Source organism: Pelodiscus sinensis, chromosome 11 (assembly GCF_049634645.1).
Source record: "Pelodiscus sinensis isolate JC-2024 chromosome 11, ASM4963464v1, whole genome shotgun sequence".
Taxonomy (NCBI): domain Eukaryota; kingdom Metazoa; phylum Chordata; order Testudines; family Trionychidae; genus Pelodiscus; species Pelodiscus sinensis.
The window spans coordinates 29,480,636-29,505,622 of NC_134721.1; the positions used below are offsets into that span (position 1 = coordinate 29,480,636).

At 42.0% G+C, this 24,987-nt stretch overlaps 1 protein-coding gene across 3 annotated transcripts in view; it reads right to left on the reverse strand.

Annotated features, from left to right (window-relative positions):
* The window catches only part of CACNA2D3 (calcium voltage-gated channel auxiliary subunit alpha2delta 3), a 755,257-nt gene that overhangs the window by 206,018 nt on the left and 524,252 nt on the right, over nucleotides 1-24,987 (reverse strand). For all 3 annotated transcript variants that reach the window (XR_001368709.3, XM_075938900.1, XM_075938901.1), the window contains exon 14: nucleotides 2,293-2,310. Coding sequence is in view for 2 of the 3 variants with exons in the window: in XM_075938900.1 (XP_075795015.1) it covers nucleotides 2,293-2,310 (18 nt within the window). In the remaining variant the exon portion in view is untranslated. The remainder of the gene's footprint in view (nucleotides 1-2,292; nucleotides 2,311-24,987) is intronic.

Sequence of the window (24,987 nt, forward strand, 5' to 3'; positions counted from 1 at the left end):
AAGGGCTTCCCTGATATGGAAAGTGCTCACCAAGATTTGATTGGCTGAAACAAATTTCTGGATGTTAAACATTTTCTTATATTGCATGTCATGAGAAAAGAAAACACTCAAATTAGTTACCCACGAAGCCTGATTTACATCTGAAATTTCACATAATAACTTACTTTAACCAACAAGCAACTTTGTATTGCTTGATACAAATCTGCAGCAAGCTGCGGGTAAGAGTGAGAAATACTAATGGGCAATCCTTTGTAGCTCTAGACTGACAAGATTTGGCATCATAATAAATTAGGACGGGGGTACCAGAGAAATCTGCTGAGGTTCAGCCGGTAGATGAACTTACAGGCTTGGGGAGAAGCAGCCACAAAGATACATTTTGAGTAACAATGTTGCCTTTAAGCACAGTGCGCTGCAGGAGAGCAGCAAAAGGTCCAAGAGATTGGAATCCGGTGAATTTGGAGGCTGAAGAAAGAAGCATGCTACTGTGAGCAAGACTGGTATAATGTTACTATGCAAATCAGGAACATAAAGCCTAATTTTGGGAGCTGGTAAGGACCACCACAGGTTATACAGCCAATACGGAATGACGGACAAGTAAATCTTGTAGCAAAACCTATAATCTTTCTAAAATTAACCAAGCTATAATTTAAAAATACCATATTATTACCTGGTAGGTGAAATATCAAAAGCCCTCATGGATTATTTGTAACTGTCCTCTTCCCTGCCCCCTTCCCCTATAAGTAAGGCACAGTCTAGCAAAAAAGTGCATATGGCTTTAATTCTGCAATAATCTGGTTTAGGGGTAACACATTGAAAAATGGGTTTTGAGGTCTTGTATGGAAGCTGGGAGTAATTTTTACTGACCTGGAACAATAGTAATTTGTGGTGGAACATTATTTGATATTTCAACATTGTAGCACATCAGGACACATGACCAGAAATCACAAGACACAATCTGCCAAACTTTTTTAGAATCTTGAAGGGGATATGTATTTATGAAGCAGCTTTTGTAACCCCTCTCTTTCTTCTGTGTTCAAATTGTTAGAGAAACATTTCACTGACACTCTTAGACAAATGGGAGTAAACAAAAAGGCTGTACTCTAGCTGAAAAGTTAGGCAGTCTCCTGCCTACCACTTATTCAGGAGGCATTAAACCATCAGTTTTAAAAATGATGTATTTCCTATTTTTCACTATGTATCACACTACATTCCCACTGTGCACTCTGCCATTACTGTCTGAGCTTAAAAACAGATTGTGGATGTAACCCAGTGTCACATGACAGCATGTTACCTCTGGAGTTGGAATTGTGATTTGCTGAGATCCCTGAATAAAGATCTCAAATTTATATAGTATCATAATGAAAAGTTCAAATTATTAAACAATCTTTTAAAGATCTGCAGGCTTCTAGGTGTGCATTCAATCTGAACAAACTTTTCATTCAAAAGAGCATTTGTCTTCTATCTCTTACTTAGAACTGGATTCATATCTTCACCTAAGATTATAAGTAACAATAATACTTAGTACCTATTCATACTGCAAGTGGTTTATGAACTAGAAGAATTGGGAATATTGTAAGTTCAAGGTAAGCCTGTTAAACTCATTGATTTTATAACATTGCATGTAAACCACAAAATCATACCCTAAATTTTGTGATTATTGTATTGAAGTTTTGATTATATTTGTGAACTATACAAGAATGATGCAACAGGCATCAAGTGATATGTTTTCATCACAATCATTGTGATATCTTGAGATGTAATAGGGACTCTGGTATCATACCATATCAAAGCGGAAGCTGTACAAGAGCAAGAGCACACTATATGAAAGCTATTTGGACAAATTATGTTGGATGTATCAAGAGGTTTTTTAATGGACAACACAATGGGGACCAGTGAAAGACAAGGCCATACCATGGGTTTCATTGCTCTTCCACCAGAGAATGCAAGGGTCCATGGATGGTTTACTTGGGCCAATCATGTCAATTTGATGTTTGCCTATAATTTTCAAATGGATGACAAAATGGCTCCCTTGTTGTGCTCAAGTAGCAGGCCACTGCTTGTCCATTTTGTTCAATTAGCTGTTACATTGTGTTTGAATTGCAGCTCTCAGCAGGTGGCTCAGCTGTTCACAATGCACAGCTTTGATTCCACTTGCTGCTCCATTCCACTACTAGAGCATTGACATGATGAATCATTTCACTGATCGCCACTGCCCCATATTCACAACACTGTGGAAAAATGAAGAGTTGGTGATTTCTTTGAATGATTAAGATTTGATTGAAAATAGTTTACCTTTTGTGCCTGAGGGAGCTGGAAAACAACAAAACAGAACAAGCAATCATTATATGTTAAATTAGCTTGAAATGTGACAACTAGTTTATTAATAAAATCATAAAAGTAATAAAAAGAAAGAGAACAAAGGAAAGCAACTACTAAAACCAAATTTATAATGCCAAGAAATCCCTCTTACTGTATAAACATGGGACTACATTAACAGAAGGGTTATGATTTGACAGCTTCTCAATTAGGTATGACAAGCACCATGCAACTTGTTAAAATACCACAGTGCTTGGAGAAGGACTGTTTTCCCAATAGATATGGTATCACACTTGAATTGTACAGTTCCATCTTCCTGCACACAAATATAATTCATCATGAGGAAAGTTGTAGTTTTAAATTTAATTTTTCTGGTTTTATGAAGGACTGAACCTGTTCTTTATTGTGCACTTAGTATGGTGAATGCAAAATAAGATGGGCTTATCACACTTGAATTTCAATATCCATGATATATGTAATGAGAAACAATAGCTGAATAATAAGAAGTTACAGTAAAATGATAAGTATATCATGTGCTTATAAAAATGTGTCTCTTTGGATATATACCTGACTATATAGTATGTGTATATATGTATCCATGCATAGAAACATAAAAATACTATGTGTATTGATGAATGTATGTATATACATATCACAGAGTTGTTCTTTGTAAATTCAGGCCATGTTTAAAACGAAATAACAAAAGGGTTCTAATTAAGGTAGAAATCCTCTTTGTAGATATTCAGTTATTTCATTGTGGAAATTATGTATAAACTAATTTCCGTTACTAATGTCCTCATCCCATCAGAAAAACATATATATATATATATATATATATATATATATATATATATATATATATATATATATATATATATATACACACACATTACCTTGAAGACAAGCTGTGTGGATTGACTGTCATTTATTTCTAAATATGTCCACCATATATGCTGTGACATTATCCTTTCTGGAAAGCCATAGGAAACAAATACTTTTCCTAACAGTACTTGATCTCTGATCTGACCTGTTATTGCAGATTCTAACAACTGCATGTCTCTGTGTAAAACCCATTGTATACTTCTGATTCCTGTGGTTTGATCACACAGTGGAAAAAAAAGCAGTTATAATAAACAACATGATCTTTTCTTGACTCTCAAAAGCATATTGGAGCAGTTTCTATTCTACTTGCATCTACCATAAATTGTCTTCTCTCAGATCTGATCTTAAAAGCAGCATCTATTTCTATCTGTTTTCAATGTCATCATTTTCTCATGTAACACTCCAAAATAAATTTTGAAGGACTTTCTAATATGGTTCTCTCACTACATACCATACATTCAATGTATACAGATAATCACAATACTTCAGAACTTGCCATGTCTAACACCTTTCAGGAAAATGAATCTATTATTATTAACAAAACACAACTCCTAGAGAAACCTCTCTGCTCCTCCCCCAACTCCATTGTCTTGGGATTGCTAAAAGTAGAAGAGGAAGAGTAGGTAGCAGCTTCATTCTGAAGTATGCTTTCCTCTGAACCCTGCAGATCTTTTGTGCAAGAGTTAAATATGCTGTTGGATAACTGACTTTGGGTCCAAATCTGTGGAAGTTGGGGAACGCTGCTCCTAGCCCCATGGATCCTGTGACTTCTGTAAGGAAACTAGCCTCTCTGTGTATGTTTACACAGCAATTAAACACCAGACATGGCCTGGGTCACCTGACACAAGCACATATGGTTTAGGCTATGGGGCTGTCTTTTTATGGGGCTGTGTAAAAGTTCAGGCTTGAGGTAGAGGCCCAAGTCTCAAACTCGAAACTGCAAACAAACAGCAATATGAGCCCCAATCAGCTGACCCTGGTGCAGGGGTTTGCAGCACACACATACTCTCATTCAGAAATGAAAGGCCTTCCTTTCTCTTGCTTGCCAGCATAGCTTCCTCACAAGTCATTATGCCATTGGCTAACTGTGAAGAAGACTCAACAGAAGTAATAATTATTGGAACCAGGCCCACCAACAAGGCAAGAGGCAAAGAGAGCAATTGCCTAGGGGCTTGGAGACAAGGGCAGAATGTCAGAGAGTGGGGGAGGGGGCAGCAGGCGTGAGCGTCAGGACATAGCTTACTTTTCATCCCATTCCCCGGACTATCAGGGAGTGAGGAGAAAGTACTTGCAGTCTGTGCATGCCTCTCACACCTGGCTAGTGAGCTCACCTTCACCAGCCAGATGTGAGAGGCATGCAACGAATGTAAGTACTCTCTCCTCACTCCCTGACAGTCCAGAGAATGGGATGAAAAGCAAGCTGGGTCCCAGCGTACACGGCTGCTGCCCTCCAGAAACTACACCCTTGCCTGGAGAGTCAAAGGGGTTCAGAGCTCCCAGCCACTGGTAGTCAGCCCCACTCATTGGAACAAACTCCAAAAGGTTGATCTCATGAAGTTTACTGGGAACCAAGTGGGTTTTTCCAAGGGATAGCACAGTGTAGTGGTGTCTTTAATATTTTCTTTCAAATTCTTGAAGTATGATGTTATCAAATAAAGTTTACACAAAGAGCTATTGCTGAAATGCAAGAGACCACAATGCATCTGGAGCCATAACAGGTTTTACCTACTAGAGATGTGAAGGACTAGTCGACTAGTCACTTCCCCTCCCTCTTGTTGTCTCTATTAAATAGAGGCAGCAAGGGAGTGGAGAAGAGGGGAGTACTTCAAAGTGGCAGTACCACTTGGAGCCTGGGATCAGCTGGGGACTCCCCAGCTGACCACGGGCTCTGTGCAATGCTGCCACTTTGAATGCCACGGGGAGCCTGGTGTCAGGCACCTCACAAATTTCAAAGCAGCAGCACAGTGTGGAGGCTGGGATCAGCTGTGGACTCCCCAGTTGACCCCAGACTCCATCCACTTTGAAATCCCACATAGGGCCCGGGATCAGCTGCGGACTCCAGCTCACCACTTTGAAATGCAGACTCCCTGCGGCATTTCAAAGTGGCAGCACTGCGTGGATCCCAGGGTGAGCTGGGCACTCCCCAGTTGATCCCAGGCTCCAAGCGCACTGATGCTTTGAAATGCCATGGGGAGCCTGATACTGGGCTCTGAAATTCGGTCTATCTATTACCCGATACTTAACATCCTTATTATCTAGTTATTCTTAAAAATTGATAAATTACATTTGTAACATAGGGTATATCTACACTACAGCGCTAATTCGAACTAACTTAGTTCGAATTAGTTAATTCGAACTAAGCTAATTTGAACTAATGCATCCAGACTAAAAAACTAGTTCGAATTAGCGTTTTGCTAATTAAAACTAGCATGTCCACATTAAGTGGACCCTGAACCAGGGTTAACGATGGCCGGAAGCAGTGCCAGCAGGGCATCAGATGAGGACTTAGAGCGTGGAGCTGCTGCCTCAGGCTAGCCGAGGGCTGTGCTTAAAGGGACCCGACCCCCACTCCGGACAGACTGTTCTCAGGGGTGCCCCGCTTGCAAAGCAGTTCTGGCTTGGATTGCCCGGAGTACCCGAACTGGGCACATCACAGCACTCGGCCATCAGACTGGCTGCACTTGCCGCAGGCTGCCATCTGGGGAGAGGAGGCAATCGGGGGGGCTGCAGGAGAGGTTCCACCCCCAGAAGCCCGCAGAGCCACCCCAGTTCTCCCCATCGGGAGCTCGTACCCCATTCCTCCCTCACCTCCTTCCACTTACCCCTCCCTAGCCCCCCTTCCTGATGTACAAAATAAAGGACAATTGTGTTCAAAAATAGAATCTGTCTTTATTGAACAAAACTGGGGGAGACTGGGAAAAGGAGGTGGGAGAGGGGAAGAGAGAGGGTGGGAGAGGGGAGGGCAACTAAAATGATCAGAGGTTTGGAACAGGTCCCATATGAAGAGAGGCTAAAGGGACTGGGACTTTTCAGTTTAGAAAAGAGGAGACTGAGGGGGGATAGGATAGAGGACTATAAAAGCATGAGTGGGGTGGAGAGGGTGCATAAAGAAAAGTTCTTCATTAGTTCCCATAATAGAAGGACTAGAGGACACCAAAGGAAAGGAATAGGTAGCAGGCTTCAAACTAGTAACAGAAAGTTGTTCTTCACAAAGCAAAGAGTCAACCTGTGGAACTCCTTGCTGCAGGAGGCTGTGAAGGCTAGAACTAGAACAGAATTTAAAGAGAAGTGAGATCAAGTCATGGTGGTTGGGTCCATGGAGTGGTATTAGCCAGGGGGTAGGAGTGGTGTCCCTGCCCAAAGTTTGTGGAAGGCTGGAGAGGGATGGCATGAGACAAATGGCTTGGTCACTTTCTTCGGTCCATCCCCTCCAGGGTCTCTAGGGTTGGCCGCTGTCGGCAGACAGGCTACTGGGCTAGATGGACCTTTGGTCTGACCCAGGACGGCCATTGTAAGCTCAGGGTCCGGGGGGTCTCAGTGGACCACCTTGATTTTCATGCACACCTGCTCCTGGATGGCCAGGCTGGCAGCTCTCCTGCCCTAGACGGCCACTTTCCTGTGCCTAGTGCAGAGGTCGTGGACAAGGTCCACGATGTCCGCACTAGACCAGGTGGGTGCCCGTCTCTTGCGGTCCTGGGCAAGCTCCCGGGAGCCGACAGCCTGGTCCCAGGAAGAGGAGGAGGGCTGGGGGCCATCGGGTGGCTGGCTCGAGCCGTGCCAGGTGCAGGGTCTGCTAGCTGGGTGCTGGCAGGCTTGCACCTGGCACGGGCACCGTAGCCAGCCTGTGCCCCTTTAAGGGGTCCGGGGCCGGGAGGGGGGCAATAGAGTTTCCCTGGTGTTGGCCAGAGTGGCCACCAGGGAAAGCTGGGAAGGGCTAGCCTCCCACTAGTTCGAATTAAGGGGCTACACACCACTTAATTCAAACTAGTAAGTTCGAACTAGGCTTAGTCCTCGTGGAATGAGGTTCACCTAGTTCGAACTAAGCACTCCGCTAGTTCGAATTAAGTTCGAACTAGCGGAGCGCTAGTGTAGCGGCTATCACAGTTAATTCGAACTAACGTCTGTTAGCTCGAATTAACTTTGTAGTGTAGACATACCCACAAGTAGCATTGAACATCTGTACTGCAGTAGTTCCAGAAACACAACCAAAACTGAACAGTACTGTGCTATATAAGCATACAGTAAATGAAAGTCCCTGCCTTCAAGGAGCTTACAGTCTAAAGACAAGAAGTAACAAGTGAATGAGACAAAAACAATAAGACTGGGTTGAATAGTGTAGTAAACACACCTTCAAACATATGTGCTGCAAAATTTTAGCCAGTCAGAAGCAGCAATCACAATTCATCACCTGCCTTACCATCATCAGATAATTTCCTGCTCAGCCCTCATTCTCAAAGGAAATTTGCACAATTCGTTCAGAAGACAAGGCTGGGAACTTAAATTCAAAACTCTGTTGGACACTAAAAAAAACCAGGAATTTAATGGAGATGCTGATTTTATGCTCATTACAGCAATTTGCAATACACCCTGGTGCCTACTAACCCTTAATTGCCCACTTCATTGTAAGTAGTCACTCACAGTATGTGAGAAACCCTAATGCTTAAGAATATGTCCCATCTTGTATTTAGCTCAGACACTCTGTTTATTTTCTCCAGACCAAAGGAATAACATTGTGAAGCCCAAAAGCTTGTCTCCTACAATAACACAAGTTAGGTAAAACATGTAAGTGTTATGGGTAAAAGGCATTAAAATCCCCTAACATCACTAACAATATATTTATGTAATTTTTTAAAGTTTCAGTTTTTTAACATTTTGATTTGACTATTTCTTTATAATATTTGCAATTCAAATATTTTACCATTATTGCATGAAGTCACACATTTTATTGACTGTAGAGATGATATACTTGGTTAACCAGAGACTATAAAAGGTGAAATTGACTAATCTATTTTCATTGCCAGTGCTGAGTGAAGTGCAAAGGGAATAGTTACACTCTCATTGACTTTGAAGCTGAAAGATCATCAGAGATTGAATTAAGAGAATGTGTGATGAAAATAAAATTGGATTTTTAAGATTATTTTAGAGTTAATTATCACAAGGTCCTGCCATGCAACCACATAAAATCTACTCTTGTGATAAAGACGTTATTAGCAAGAGTTAACTTGTAAAAACCTTACAAAATACGTAAATGTTGGCAATACCAGCATACTCATTAGCATATAGACATATTTAAAACATAATAGATTGGGGAAATTATCCACTTTATTATTATCTTTATCTATTTTGAGCATAAATATTAATATTATTAATCCTGAACATTGCAAACATGTGTTAATGTTTAGACTACATCACTTCCTTGGTCAAGTATTTTTCCAAAAGTATTTGTTGCGTATTGCCAGCTTAAATCATTTTTTCTAAATTTAATATTACAGCCAACATATTAACATTAAAATACTGTAGGTCAAAATTTGTATTTGCTTTAGAGTAATTAAGAAATAACCTAGAGATTATAATATACATTTGTTTAAATAAAGATTTTCCAACACTTTACGACAAGAGAAATATTGTTAAAAAACAATAGCCCCTGATTAGTTGAAACCACTCTAAAACATTGGTTCATGCTTCCTTTGTTGGTGCTCCAGCTATAGATAACAGTAATTAAGAGTTTTCAGAGATAACTGCTGCCCAGGCTTATGTGGGTTTGCCTTCTATTTCTGATATTCAGTGAGCATCACTGATCGTGCTAGTGCACAAAACAATCATCCACCAGAACGACAAGAAAGAAAATAAGAATAAAAATCAAAGTGTGATAAAAGTGTAGAGAAACGGTTCATCTTGTAAATCATCTTAGAAAGTATTGAAAACAATGGGGAGTGCAAAGAAAATAAAGTGTAAAACATTTTTTAACAAGTGCCTTCCTCTTCCAAAGAAATCCGCCCCCCAAAGAAATCAGACTTTCAGGAACCTATTGAATAGTATAGATTCATTTATAGGTCCATAATGCTGTAAGATCACAGTGTCACAAGACTGAAATTTATGAAAGATAAGAAAAATACCTGAGAGAAACAAAAAAGAACTATGGCAAAAATTGAACTGTTTCTGCTTTGTCCAAGGTTGCTGTTTAATAGGAGTCCAGCTGAATAAAGAAACTGTCACCCCACAACTTTTCTGGGGTACATAAGGCATAAATGTTTAACAGTGGGAGTAATTAACTATTGGAACAATGTACCAAATATTGTAGTACATTCTCCATTACTGGCCACTTATAAATCAAGATTGGATGTTTTGTTCGTGACAATATAGTTTAGGAATTATTTTGGGGACATTGCAACAATCCCTTCTGGCCTTCAAATAAATGACTATCACAGACATGTCCCTGTGCATTGCAAAAGCTCCGCAGAGATTTCCCTTCAAAGAGCAGTATCATCAGAATATTTTGTATGCCTTCTCTTTGCTAGTTGCTCTCATTGCCTTTTAAATCATATTAGCACTATTTAACTGATAAATAAAATAAAAAATAAAATAACCATTAAAATTTTTTTAAAACCCTCATTTTACATTTCTTCCAATGTGAAATTAGGGAACACTTACTCCTATCTGTACATAAATAAAGTATATCCTATTTTTACCTACTACCGGAGTTACCCAATGTGGCCCAGGTCCTCCAGGGCAAGGGGCTGGTGTGTGTGTGGGGCATGGGGGGGAAGCAGAAGCTCAGGATGTTAGGTACCATCTGGCACAGACCTTTTGCCTCTCCCCAGATCCTCTTGGCTGCCAGGGATGTTTTCTCTCCCTCCAGGCCTTCCCAGCCTCCAGGAGTAATTTTTCTCCGTCCAGCTTCACTCCTGGCCACCTGGGCGCTTTTTGCTCCTCCCACCCCAGTTGCCACAAGCTTTTTTTTGTCCCTTCAGTCCCCTCTCCCCCACCACCAGGGGTCATTTTTTCTCCCCCAAACCTGCTGGCCATTCCCTTGGTGATATGGCTGCCTCAGGTAGACACTCTCATATCATGTCTCTCTGAACAGCAGCCCCTCCCTTTACATATTAAGGAATATAGTATTTTCCCCAGTGCTTCCAACTGTCCTGGCACAACCAAATCTTGACCTTACTTAAAGTTAGGAGAAGAGGAAGCTGCATACCGAATTTAGTGGCTCTCGCTCTTTCCATTAAAGAGGAATTCTTGAACAAATGGATTCACAGACAGACAGATGCACATCATCTATCTATCTATCTATCTATATAGAGAGAGAGAGAGACAGAGAGAGAGAGAGTCCAATTTATCTGTGGAAAGAAATCAGTATCTTCTGATCCACAAGCCTCTGCTTCTGGGAAACAGCAGCCAAAGGGGAAGAATGTGTTGCTGCTGCTCCCAGGAAACAGTGCCCCACGCTGGCAGCTTTTCCCAGCTGAGCGGCTGTATTGTCCCAGCACTCCCACCAGTGGGACTGTTTGACCCCATACAGGAGACACAGCTATGGAGAAAGACTGGAGTCAGTAGAGTCATAGGCTCCCTGCTCCCTGCTCAGCTTGAGCCCAAGCAAGTCAAATTTGAGCGAGTGGTGCTGCATGTACATGAAGTTGCACAGTGCCACTCACTCAAATTTGGCCTGGCTGCCCCCACATCATCATGCTGGCTGGGTAGTAGGACCAGACCTGAGTGTTACTGGGACCCCATACAGAAAGGAACAACACTCAGAGTTGGGAGTGAACCCAGACAGCACCGGGACTCTATGATGCATTCCAGCAACCCAGTCTTGAGTCATGACCCAGGTGTTGAACAACCCTGCTCTAAGGTGCATAGGGCCAGCTGCACCAGCTGTTCCTATGCCAGGCCTGATAAGCTAGAGACCTCAGGCTTCTCAAGCCAGCCTCTCTAATTCTCCTTCTCAAACAAGCCACAGTCACCTTTACTGTGGGGTGTGTCTGGGAATGGGGAATATTAGACTTACTGGAGTTAGTGAGTCAGTCTGAGAGGGGAAAAGAAAGGTTTCTGGGGAAGAGGAAAGAGGAGGAAGGGAGGCGGATTTGAGTTTGTCAAGCTCAAATCTCCATTTAAGGGGCTAATTTGTTTCAAGTTCCGGTAACCTCACCTCCTCTTATCAAACTCCTTTGCAATCTAGTCCTTGCAGACCCTGCAATGCAATCAGAGCTAGCTTTACACTTATGTATTCTTTTCAGGTTGTGTACAATTTATAGCAGAGGCGGGGAGCCTTTTTTGGGTTGGAGCCGCTGACCCATAGAAAAACCAGTTGGGGGCCACACACAAGTGGGAAGCAAAACATAACTTTCTTCTGCATTTTGAAAAAAAGAAGAGGGTGCAATTTCACAAAAACCAGAGACTGTGCAAGGTGAACGTAAAATTACAGCAAATAATTAATCTCTATAACTGTCTTCAGCATCCCGAAAAAAGAAGAAGGGTCAAGTTCACAGTAACCAAAGATTCCATAAGGTGAATGTGAAACTACCACAAATTATAAGCCTCCATTTACTACATTATTCTACAAAGTGTAAATATCTTCACAAAGAACAAATTAAGAGAGACTATGGTCTAGCATCTTTAAAACAGTTCTATTCTACCTGGCTGTGAAATAGTTTTTCTGGAACCTCTACATTCCCTGGAGATTGAACTAAATCAGAAACTGTAGGAGTGAGTTTTGGTTGGTTTGTTTTTTTCACTAATAGCCATGTTTTCCACTTATGGGCAATAGTCTAATTGGCTATAACTGTCAGAATGTAAAGATAGGTTGAACTTTGTTAATTAAAATATTAATTTTTTAAAAAAGAAATTCCCCGCAAAGAATATAATTTTACAATATAGCCACAAGTGACAAAGATGACCACTCAGAAGAATAACAGCCAAATTGATAACTGCATTTTACCGAGAAATATATTCCAACTGGATGCCTACCCTGCATTTCTGTAAATGATTAGGTGATGTTTGTAAATTGTACTCAGGTGATTATGGGTGCAAACATTTATTTTGTCATGCTTTCAATAAATAATAGATTGCAAAACATGAAGCAACACCCATAACACCATACTGGTGAATCTAATAATTGAATGGGCTTTCTTTATTTACCTGAATTTATCTTCTGTCAGTGCTGAAAGGTGAGATGGATTCCAAAAAACTGGCATTTTTACCTTTTATTCTTTTCCAGATTTTAAAGGCTAAACCTGCAAAAGGACGGCCAACTAAATTGATCTGGGTTAAATGTGATGATATTCAGTGGTTCACATTATAAATGCTGTGCATTTAGAGGCTTAATCTCCAGTTGAATCCAATGGCCCTGGCTTGGTGGACTATGCCAGCAATTCCGTTTTTTGTAGTAAGGAGGGCTAGTAAAAATTCTTCCACCACTTTAAGGTTTAAAAGGATACACACCATTTTAACCTAAGGGTCCCATCTTCCCAAATAGAAGTGAGTGACAAAAATACTAAGCTTTTCAAGGTAACTGTGAAATTGGTTGATAGGAGATATGGGGAATAGTTGCAAGATAGATAATATTAGGAAGAATAATATTTTTATCGCATTCATTTTCTTCAGCAAACTAATAACAGGAACTTTCTAATGCCTGATACAGTTGTTCATTTTCTGAGGGAGATAATTTACATGAAACAGGAATACTACTAAAAAAGAGATGATTTTCTTAGTATTTAAAGATGTCCATAACTGTAGACAAAGGGCATATGGTAATTGTTTTCTCTATTTGCTGAGGATCTGTTCCAAAACCCGTTGTTAATTATTTTGACATATTGATTTGTTCTCTAGACATTTTTCCATAATTACCTAAAGTACATATGGAACACAGTGGGCTGGTTTGGAAAAGAAGAGCAGGTTATATTCTACATATAAAGAAACATTGTTTTCCACTTCTCCAATTTTAGTGACCTGAGTGGAGAACTAACCTGATTCAACATGCCAGCAGTCCTAAAACGAGTCTGAATTTTAAAAGGAGTTATAGGAAGCATCTACGTCTTGTTCCTCTTTTGAGTTGTAATATTGATTATATGAACCCATGGTAAATGGTCATAATTCACTGTATACTAATTAAAGTCTCACTCTACTTACTGAAAGGCCTTCTCATCACTGAGAGATATTATTAAATGTTGTTGATGCTTCAACCAGAGCAATCCCACAACTTTCTCATGTTGTCCAAACCATGATGGCTATTCACAATTCTGGTCTGATGTTTGTGAACCAGTTCATCCATGAGCACATCCAGTTAGCCTGCAATTATCTGAGCCAGGATTTTTACAGCTGCATTAAAGATGAAGATTGGTGTACAATGTATACATTTTGGATTACAATGATTCATTATGTAGGGAGTAAGCAGCGAAAATATGATTAAATACCTAAGACAACACGTGTCAATTTCTCTGAAAAGTTTTCACAGGATTCAGCATTCTGTCTACTATACATTGTTCTGTGTTTTTACAGCATCTGGCATAATGGTTTTCGGATTCATAACTTTGGTTCTTAGATGTTGCAGTAATACAAGTATTGTAAATAAAGTAAATCGAACAATATTAAACAAAGAACTTAAGCCATTTGAAAGGAAAAGCTGCTAAAACAACACAGTACTTTTTGGGTATCAGACCCGTGGAACCCAAAATCAGGCTTCCATTGCAGGAACCATACAGAAGGAGTACTCCTAAATTTACCCAAACTAAGCTCACAATCATCTGGAGACCACTGTTTCCTCTAAACTACAGGGCAGCCCAGGTTCAAAGGTGATTAATCAGCTCCACTCAGTCAGAGGCTCAAGGCTCAGAGCTGACTGATTGGGAGGGGCTGATTAATCACCTGTGAAGCTGTGCTACCGCACAGTTTAGAGGGAAGACTGCTGGAGACCCCCCCAAAAATCTAAGTTTTGTCACTGAAGAGACAGAAAAATATCAGTATTTTACAATCACTATTTTGTTAAACTATCAGGGTATGTCTACACTACCACCCTAGTTTGAACTAGGGTGGTAATGTAGGCAACCGGAGTTGCAAATGAAGCCCAGGATTTGAATTTCCCGGGCTTCATTTGCATCTCACCGGGCGCCGCCATTTTTAAATGTCCGCTAGTGCGGACTCCGTGCCGCGCGGCTACACGTGGCACGGACTAGATAGTTCGGACTAGGCTTCCTATTCCGAACTACCGTTACTCCTTGTTTCACGGTAGTTCGGAATAGGAAGCCTAGTCCGAACTACCTAGTCTTTGCTGAGTTCTACTGTATATGTAAGTAAATGGTAGATGAATTAACACTTCAGTTTCTGCACCGTAAAAAGCCATTTCAGAAGCACATCCCTCGTCAGACAAGCAACAAAGAACATACATAACTTTAGGACTGTGCTTAAAGTCTTACTAACTTGAGGGACTTATTTGTTCCAAGTGTTTAACTGGCTTGCTGAATTGGAGCCTACGTAAACAATTTATTACTTAATGGTTAGCACCTAAGAATGCATTTCTCTAAGAACCTAACAACGGTCATACTGGGTAAGACCAAAGGTCCATCTAGCCCCGTCAGTCCATTCTGTCTTCCGTCAGTGGCCAATGCCAGATGCCCTTGAGGAAGTGAACATAACAAGGAATCTTTACGCAATCCCTTTCCTGTCACCCCATTCCAGTCATATCTCCCCTTAATTTCCTCTTTTCTAAGATGAAAAGTCCAAGTCTCTTTAATCTATCTTCATATGGGACCCGTTCCAAACCCCTATTCAGTTTTGCTGCCCTTTTCTGGATCTTTCCTAATGCCAATATATCTTTTTTGAGATGACGTGGCCACATCTCTCTTGACTAGTTACAGCTAAATTAATCCACATCATATTGTATGTATAGTTCAGATTATTTTTCCAATTTTCATTACTTTATATTTACTACTCTTTTTCATTTGCCATTTTGTTGCCCAATCACTTCACTTTGTGAAATATTTTTGAAGCTCCTCAGAGTCTGCTTTGGTCTCAATTATCTTGAGCAGTTTAGTATCTTCACTCACTGTTTACCCCTTTCTCTAGATTAATTATAATTAGGTTGAATAAGATCGACTCCAGGACAAACCCTTAGGGAACCCCACTAGTTACCTCTCTCCATTCTGAAAACGTATCATTTATTCCTACTCTTTGTTTCCTGTCTTTTAACCATTTATCAACCCATGAGAGGACCTTCCCTCTTATCCCATGATAACTTACTTTACTTAAGCGCATTTGGTGACGGACCTTGTCAAAGACTATCTGGAAATGTAAGTACACTATATCTACTGGATTCCCCTTGTCCACATGTTTGTTGACCCTCTCGAAGAACTCTAGTGGATTAGTAAGGCATGATTTCCCTTTACAGAAACCATGTTGACTTTTCCCTAACAAATTATGTTCATCTGTGTCTGACAATTTTATTCTTTACTATAGTTTCAACTAATTTACCTGTATTGACGTTAGACTTACTGGTCTGTAATTGCCAGGATCAGATCTAGAGCCTTTTTAAAATATCAGTATCACGTTAGCTAACTTCCAGTCATTAGATTCAGAAGCTGATTCAAATAATAGGTTACAAAACACAGTTAATAGTTCCACAATTTCACATTTGGATTCTTTCAGAACTCTTGGGTGAATGCCATCTGGTCCCGATGACTTGTTACTGTTAAGTTTATCAATTTGTTCCAAAACCTCCTCTAATGACACCTCAATCTGGGACAATTCCTCAGATTTGTCACCTAAAAAGAATGGCTCAGGTTTTGGAATCTCCCTAACATTCTCAGACATGAAGACCAAAGCAAAGAATTCATTTCGTTTCTCTGCAATTAAGTTGGGCTTCTATTATGATGCCCTTGAAAAGTTTCCATGCAGCTTGCAGGGATTTAACTTTTTTCATTGTGCCTTTTAATTTCTGTTTAAATAACCTCCTCATTTTTGCGTAGTTCCCCCTTCTGAAATTAAATGCCACAGTGTTGGGCTGCTGAGGCTTTCCCCCATCACAGGGATATTAAATTTTATGGCATTGTGGTCACTCTTTCCAAGAGGTCCAGTTATGTTTACCCTTTGGACGAGATCCTGCACTCCACTTAGGACTAAATCAAGAACTGCCTCTCCCCTTCTGGGTTCCAAAACCAGCTACTCCAAGAAACATTCATTTAAGGTATCAAGAAATGGTATCTCTGCATCCTGTCCTGAGGTGATGTGTACCCAGTCAATGTGGGGATAGTTAAAATCCCCCACTATTATTGAGGTTTTTTTTTATTTTGATAGCCTCTCTAATCTCCCTTAGTATTTCATAGTCACTATCACTATCCTGGTCAGGTCGTCGATAGTATATCCTGACTGCTATAGTCTTACTATTAGAGCATGGAATTACTACCGGTAGAGATCCTATGTAACATTTTGGTTCATTTAAGATTTTTACTTCATTTGACTCTACATTTTCTCTCTGGGAAATTCATATGCAGCTGGGATTATGTCTGAAGATTGACTATATTATGACAAGCTTATGCTGTAAAAGTCACAGTTTAGACTAGTAGCAATTGACACTGGACACCTGTATCAGATATTCTGCTTGGGAAGCAGCACTGAAATACAATGACATACAGGGTAAGTAACTGATTTAATGACACCAGCAGAAATACATAAATCTTAGTCCTTGATTTAAGATGTTCTATCCCCTTTAAGTATCTGGATTCACAGAAGCATTTAAACACTAACTGAGATTTTGCTTAAGTCCTATTTTAGACAATAAAGAAGTTAAGTGCTGTCTTGAATAAGGATGCTTTTCTGAATTGGAGCTGTGGAGAAGAAAAGCTATAAAACAGGCAACTGTCAGTGCTTCAAGGGTCTTCTTTAAAGCACGTTATACCAATTATTTTGTCACATTTCACTATGTTCTGTCCTTTTGGTCAAAGAAAATTCTAAATCTCTCCAAGTTTTCACATCTGTTTTCAGGCTGACTCCCAACGATTACTAAAATAATCTAAACAATTTCTTGTTAATTTCTCACAATGATGGCCTTAGCAAAAGTTCAACATATGTCATTTCAATATAGCATTAATTTATGTAATACAGTCCAAAGAGTAAATTCCTTATTGTATTTCCTGAATATGAAAAACAAAAGGGCTGTCTGAAAAAAGAAAAAAAAATCAAGATGGTAGGGAGGTCAGACCCCAGCCAGTCTCAGAGGAGGTGAACTATGGATTCTTTGGGGTAAAATATGATGAACAACGTCAGTGTGGAAAGTAATGTGTTACTGCTGGAAACTGCAGGGATACTGTCCCAGACACATGGAAAGGAAAGATGCAAGGGATGTGGTTTAATTAGGCTGCAACTTTATTAACTCATCTGGGAACTATCTGGCAATAATTCATACAGCTCCGTTCATGATTCCTCCCTTAATAGTTTCCACCTGGGGAAGGGCAGCCATCAGCTCAGCACCCCTTCACAGCTGGTCCCCAGCCTGTTGCTGAGACCCCACTGCCCATCCATTTATCCACACACTATCAGATGTTAGGAGCCCCAAAACCACTCCCCTGCTTCTTTAAAGGATATCTTCCCTAAAACAAATTCCAATTCCAGTGTATCAAGGAAGCAGATGCCATATGGAGTTAGTATCTGCATAGAACACCCGCCACTTGCTAAACTGTGATATCTTGAACATTACTTCTTGACCTATCACACAGGGTCTCTGAGCTGCTATGGGCAAGGCAAAAAAATTCTCATGCATCTAGGGATGTAAAAAGTTTACTGTTTAACCCATTACTCAGTACGTATTAGATTTATTGTAATGTTTACCATGTAACCAGTTAACTGGACCTTGTCCAAACCCGAGTGGATGACCAGCTGCACCAGACCAGAACAGCCCCAGCTGCATCAGGCCAACCAGCAGAACTCCATCTCATCTGCATCAGGCTGGCCAGCTTGACCCCAGCTGTGTCAGGAAAAGAGACAGGGATATATCTTCTTTGCGCAACAGTCAGGCATGGCTCTGGCCACCACCGTGCCAGAGCCCAGCCCTTGACAAATCGGGTCATGTGCCAGGACAGGAGTCCCCAGCAGGCAGGTGAGACCCTGATCACAGCTATGCCAGAATGGGCTGGACTGGCAGGCAGAATCCTGGAGACCTGTGTGTTGTGGGCTAGAAACAGCCCACAGCTGCTCCAGAGTGGCCCCAGCCACATCTAGGACAGACAAACTAGCATGGAGTATCCCCTGCCATGCCTGGCAGGTAGGACCTCAGCCCCAAAGACCCAGCAGAACTGCAACCCTAGTGGTACCCAATCCCCAGCCGCTCTGCACCAGCCTACCAACAGTTAGATATTATTTTAATTGTTTAACTGGTTAAGCGTTTATCCCTAATGCCACCCTAGCCAATTTGGTAGTGAGGCTAAAATTCTTCTCAAGTCCTACAAAAAGACAACTAGTTCAAAGCCCACAATAGGACAAAAATAGTAGTCCCAGTTGCCAGTAGGTGGCAGCTACTAATCCAGGTGGGAGAGGGGTTTAGGCTGGAGAAGTAAGGTTTTACCTGAGCCGTACCAGTTCCCCCACTAGCTGAAATTATGTCTTTCAATTCCCAACTGGTCTCTCCCCCTCCAAAGAGAGGGTCCTTCAAGCAGCCATTACCCTTCTTTCTGCCAATAAAATTAAAACCCACCTGTCCTAAGCATATCAGGCTGGTGAAGGTACATGGGGTAGAAAAGGCGGCATTTATAGATTCCAGGAGTGTTATCACCCTGATTTGGGGGAAGTTAGTGAAGCCTTGCCGGCTAAAACAAGCCAAACACACAGAGGTCACCTGTGTTTATAAGACTGTTGGCTACTACCCCAGCAAAGCTATAAAGAGAGAAGTGAAGGGAAAAATCACCAGTGTACAAGCAGGAGTGGTTCCCCACCTTCCATATCCTGTACTTATTGGGAGGGACTTTCCGTGTTTAGCAGTCTGCTTTCCCAAGAGGGGCAAGAACCAAAGCGGCACTCTGAACTAGGGGAGTCTCACCTTGAAAAGTGTTCTCTCCCTACATTTGCAGAGATATCACAGGAATTGTTCCCCACCCCCAAAAGGGATAGGAAGACTAAAAAACAAAGAAGGGCAGCCAAAGCTTTAGACACTTGAATCTTGATGTAGGTCCAAAGGACCACCTGTATAGGCAGACAAACATGGTCTGCAGTGGGAGAGGACCCTGAGATGCAGGATGGAGAAGACCCCGAGATGGCAGAGAGTCCTAAAGACAGTTCTGAACCCAGCCCTATAGGTCCAACTAAAAGAACAAGTGTAGAGCCCTTGGAGTTTGAGCTCATACCTCCTGGGAGGGTGACTTTTAGACAGGATCAGGTGGAAGACCCAGCTACCAGAATGCTAGGAAAGAAGTGGCCAAGATAGATGGTGTACCCATCACAGGAAAAACCCTGGGGCCACGTCCATACTCCATAACAAAAGAGGACCTACTATACAGGGTTGTACACCTACAAATGCAAGAGGTATACCAGTTCCTAGTACCCTGAAAACATCCGGGGGCAATTCTAAATCTTGCCCACAGCCACTTTTCTGGAGGACATCTGGGGGTGGAAAAAATCCAGGCAAGAATCCTGTGCTGATTTTTCTGGCTGGGATATATAAAGATGTCTGGAAATATTGTGCCTCCTGCCCTGACTGTCAATTATACATCCTTTGGCCCCATTGGTTCCTCTGCTGATCATCAATGTTCTGTTTGAATGGATCACCATGGAGTTGGTGGGGCCATTAGAAAAAATGGCTTGAGGACACCATTACATTCTTATGGTACTGGATTATATCACCGTCACCTTATGAAATACAGTGTCCAAGCCTATTGCCAAAGAACTGATGGCAATCTTTTTCCGAGTATGGCTATCTAAAGAAATCCTCACTGATCTGGGGACCCTATTAACGTCTAAGTTAATGAAGGAGCTGTGTTCCCAGCTCCATGTCCAGACTTTATGAACCTCCATTTACCACCCACAGACCAATGGCCTAGTTGAAAGATTAAGATTAAGGCCATGATCAGAAAGGTAGACGACAAAGATGGGAAGGATTGGGACAAGCTAATACTCTATCCCTTGCTTGCCATTTGTGAGGTCCCTCAAGTTTCCACTCGATTCTCTCCCTTTGAATTATGGTATGGATGCAACTCTTGGGGTATCTTAGACATAGTGAAAGATATCTGGGAAGAAGAATCAAATGAGGAGAGAAATATAGTGGAACATATATTGCAAATGAAGGATGAGAGAGCCCAGGTCACCCCCATGATAAGAAAACAAAGAGGCCCAAGAGGACAGCGAGCATAGTACAACCAACAGGCAAAGATTTGGCAGTTCCAGCCTGGGGCTTAAGCAATGCTGCTTGTCCCCAAAGTAGAGAGTAAACTGTTGGCCCAGTGGCAGGGTCCTTACAAGGTAATCAAATCATAGGGGAAGTAAATTATAAAGCACAGTAACCTGGACACCAAAAACAAGAACAGATATGCCACATCAACCTTTTAAAGCCCTGGCAAGAGTGGGAAGCTTATACCACTGTCCAAGGGAGCTCAGCCCCAACAGACAAGTAAAGATAGTTCCTGATTTAACAGTAGACCAGAAGAAGGAGGTCACTGAGATGATCCACTGGATCTCCGATGCGTTCTTGGCATATCCAGGTCAAACAACACAGGCGTTTCACCACATAATTACCAAACCCTGGACCAGAGTGACAATGAGGTCCTACAAGGTGCCAGCTGCCAAAAGCGAAGAAATAAAAGCAGAAGTGGAAAAAGTGCTGAAGATGGGCATCATCAAGGAGTTCCATGGTCAGTGGTCCAGCCATGCAATGCTGGTGCCCAAACCGGATCGTACCACAAGATTCTGTACCGATTTCTGGCAGCTAAATGAGATATCCTGGTTTGACATGTATTCCATCCCTCGCACAGACCAGCTAGTGAACCGTCTGGGTGATGGCCGATACTTAACAACCCTAGACCCGATGAAGGTATACTGGCAAATTTCCCAGCCAAAAACGCCAAGAAGATGGTGTTCTTGACACTGGAAGAGCTATTTCAGTATACAGTCCTCTCTTTTGGACTCAATGGGGCCTCAGCTACTTTTCAGCAACTAATGGATAAGCTACTATGCCCCCATGCCAAGTACATGGCTGCCTACCTAGATGACATGATCATCCATGCCCCTCACTGGGAAACCCACCTGAAGAAGGTAGAGGCTGTCTTGGATACTTTTAGAGAAACTAGCTTTACAACGTACCCTGCCAAATATGTTATGGGCATCACAGGGGCCAAGTATCTCGGATATGTAGTGAGGAGAGGGCTGGTGAATCCGCAGTTAAATAAATTAGACGCCATCCGAAAACAGCTCCGTCCAAACCATAAGAATCAGTTTCGAGCATTCCTGGGCTTATAGGGTAGTATTGATGGCTCATTCCCGATTTTTCCACACGAGCAAGCCCCCTCACACCATTGGTGAAGGCTCGTGGTCTGGACCTGGTTAAGTGGTCCAACACAGTGGAGAAGGTGTTCATGGATTTACAGACTGCCCTCTGCAGCAACCCAGTGTTTCTCTGAAGAGTTCATCCCGAAGAGAGATGCATTCATGGTTGGGTTGGACATAGTTCTATCACAAATAGTTGGGGAAGAACAGCATCCCGTATTTTATCTCAGCAGGAACTCTTCCCGAGGGAACGTAAATATGCCGTGGTTGAGAGAGAATACCTCACTGTAAAATGGGGCAAGGAAGCGCTGCGGTACTACCTATTTGGGCACAGATTTGTCTCATCATGGGCCATGCCCTCCTCCAATGGATGCAGTGGAACAAGGAAAAGGAAACAAGAGTGACTGGGTGGTTTGTGTCCCTTCAACCATTCCAGTTCCATGTGCAACACAGGGCAGGAAGCCATCATGGCAATGTTGATGGCCTGTCATGTCTGCACTGCTTAATGTCCCAAATTGCCCAACCCTGGGTGTTGAGCAGGGGCTTGGGGAGGGTGTGCAACAGACCCAGACCAGCTGTCTCCTGAACACTAATGGAGGGAAGACCTACTGGGGCTTGGATAAACAGCTTTCTCTTCCCCGAGTAAAAAAAGGCCAAGCCTAAGTGTAGCATAATCAGGCAGGCATCCGTCAAATTAGAGCTTGCTAGAAGCTCAGTAGGCTATGGCTCCTGCCTCTAGTAAAGAGATAGAGGCTGCTTTGAGGGCCACAGTGAGCCTCTGAGACTAACACTATCTGCCAGTAGCATGAGACCCATAGGGAACAGCCAGAGCGTCGCCACACAAGATAAATGGGAATTAATAGAAGAGAAGCTCTAGTAAAAAGAGCCAAAAGAAAAATGAAAGGAACAACAAAGAAACCAAAGTCATAGTTTGAAATAACAAAAAGATAACATGTTTTATAACAATTTAATTGTAATAAACATAGCTTGTACATTTGAATATGTTGTACTACTCTCTAGTACATAAATGTTTTAAATCAAATGTATTAGAGTCTGAATTTTAAATATAGTAATTAGGGACAAAGGAACATGCAGGGTTTTATTTTTAAATAATGGATTTATTCTTTAAAAAAGAACAACAAAATAATACTACATTTTTAATCTGGTTAATAAAGTCACACCTCTCTGTATCTGATCACTGTCCTCTGTCTTACACTAGAACTAAAATAAAAAGAAACCTAAACTAGCAGTAATGTCTGTTTAATTACATAAACTAACAGTTTTCTCCTTCTAATGAGTGTGAACTGTTTACATAAAAGATTTTATTTACATTACCCAGAGTGATTACTTTAAATGCACAGTTTAGTTAAGAGTTACATTAATCAATAATTAATTTTCCTTTTTAACATCACTTATGTTAATTTTACAGTGAAGCTACAAGACTAAATGCTGAAAGAAAAGAGCTGATGCATTTGATAAGAATAATTCCACACAGTATGAGCAAAATTATGTATTCCTTTACATCAGTATAAACAAGATTGAGTTCATTTAAGTAACTTTGGATTTTCACCAGCTAAATGACAACAGAAGTTACTGCTTTGGTAGCTATTAGTCATTTAATTATAAAGAATCATAAAAATATAGGCTGGAAGGGACCTCCCAAGATAATTTAAGTCCATCCTCTCCCTGAGCTGAGGAAAGACCAAGTATACCTAGATATACCTGTCAGAGTTAAATGTTTCTCAAATGTGGCTGCCAGAGGCTTTTCACACAGCCCCAGCCTCCTGGGTGGGGGAGAGCAAAGCAGTGTAACAAGCATACAAAATCACGTTTCACAGAAACAGACTTACTAGCTAGCAAGTCTAAAACAAGGAACCGAAAATGCAAAAGTAACAACAACAAATATGGCAAGAAAGGCAAAGCCCTTTATTTGTTTCTATTCTGTTTATGTTCCCAGGGCTCTCCCAGAAATCAGAATGGTGAGAAGATAAGACCATGGAGTTGCCACTGCCAGGAGCCAGCACCCCACACAAGCAGCTCCTTCGTTCTGTGTTTACAGCCCGCAGCCTCACCTCTTTCCACTCCATGCAGCTGGCTGTCTCTCCTGCCTAGGGGCACGCCAGTGAGCATGGAGCCCACCCCAGTGAGCAGTGTGGGGTGGTGTAGCTGCCAGCATATGGCACTGGCTCCTGGAGCAGAAGTTCCATGTCCTCCTTCTTTCACCAGTGAGGTTCCCAGGACAGGCCTGTGGTTCTGTAGATACTGATTTATCTGTATGCACGGATAGCTGCATTCCTGGGTATCAATTTGTATTTGCAGAGGGCTCTATTTATGTAGGTTCTCTGTGGAGTATGTGTTCCATTTGCAGAGGGTTTTGCACTAGAATTCAGCCCCCCAGGTGAATTTGAAAAGAGAAAACTGCATCTATTATAGTAATACCACACCATGGCTTGCAATCTAGAGTGACAATCGAAGAGAGAATAATTAAGAAAAGCATTTTCAAATTATTAGGGAGTTGTCACGATGGGATGTTGAAAGGGGGGTTGTAAGTTTTGATTCTGGCATCTTTTATGGAGTTAGTGTAATTGCATTTCAATAATAAACTACATCAAAAAAAACACTCACGTATTAAGTATATTAGTACTTTATCATGTTACAGCTTCATGCTGTTTTACGTGGTAACTAGAGGATTTTAGTGGGCTTTGCCTGGATCCTAGTGGGGGCTCAGGGCAGGGGGTAAGGGATACAGGATTCAGGGAAGGAGGTTAGGTATGTTTGTGGGAGGCTCTCGGGGCAGTGGGTGTGGGATGCAGGAGTCAGGGCAGGGGATGGGAGTGCAGGATTCAGAGCAGAGGGTTAAGTGGGGGACTTCAGGGCAGGGATTGGGGGGTGCAGGAGTCAGGCAGGGATTGGGTGGGCTCAGGGCAGGAGATGGAGATGCTGGGATTAGAGCAAGGGGCTCAAGGCGTAGTGTAGAGTATGCTGGAGGGCAGGGCCTGGGAGGTTCAGAGCACAGGGTTTGGTGTGGGGCAGGGGGACTCAGGGTACAGAGTGGGGCTGCAAAAATCAGGGAAGAGGTTTGAGTGTGGGAGGAGGGTCTCAGAGGGGCATTGGGGGTTTAGGGCAGAGAGTATAGTATTTGGTGGGGGGGGGGGTTCAGGGCAGAGATTGGGGTGCAAGAACTCGGGCAGGACCTGGGGGGCTCAGGGCAGGGGACTCAATGTGTCTCATGGCAGGAGGTGGAAATGGAGGAGTCAGGTTTAGCAGGTGCAGAGTCTGGGAGGTGCAGGAGTCAGGGCAGGGACTATGGGACAGGGGTTGGGGGTTCAGAAG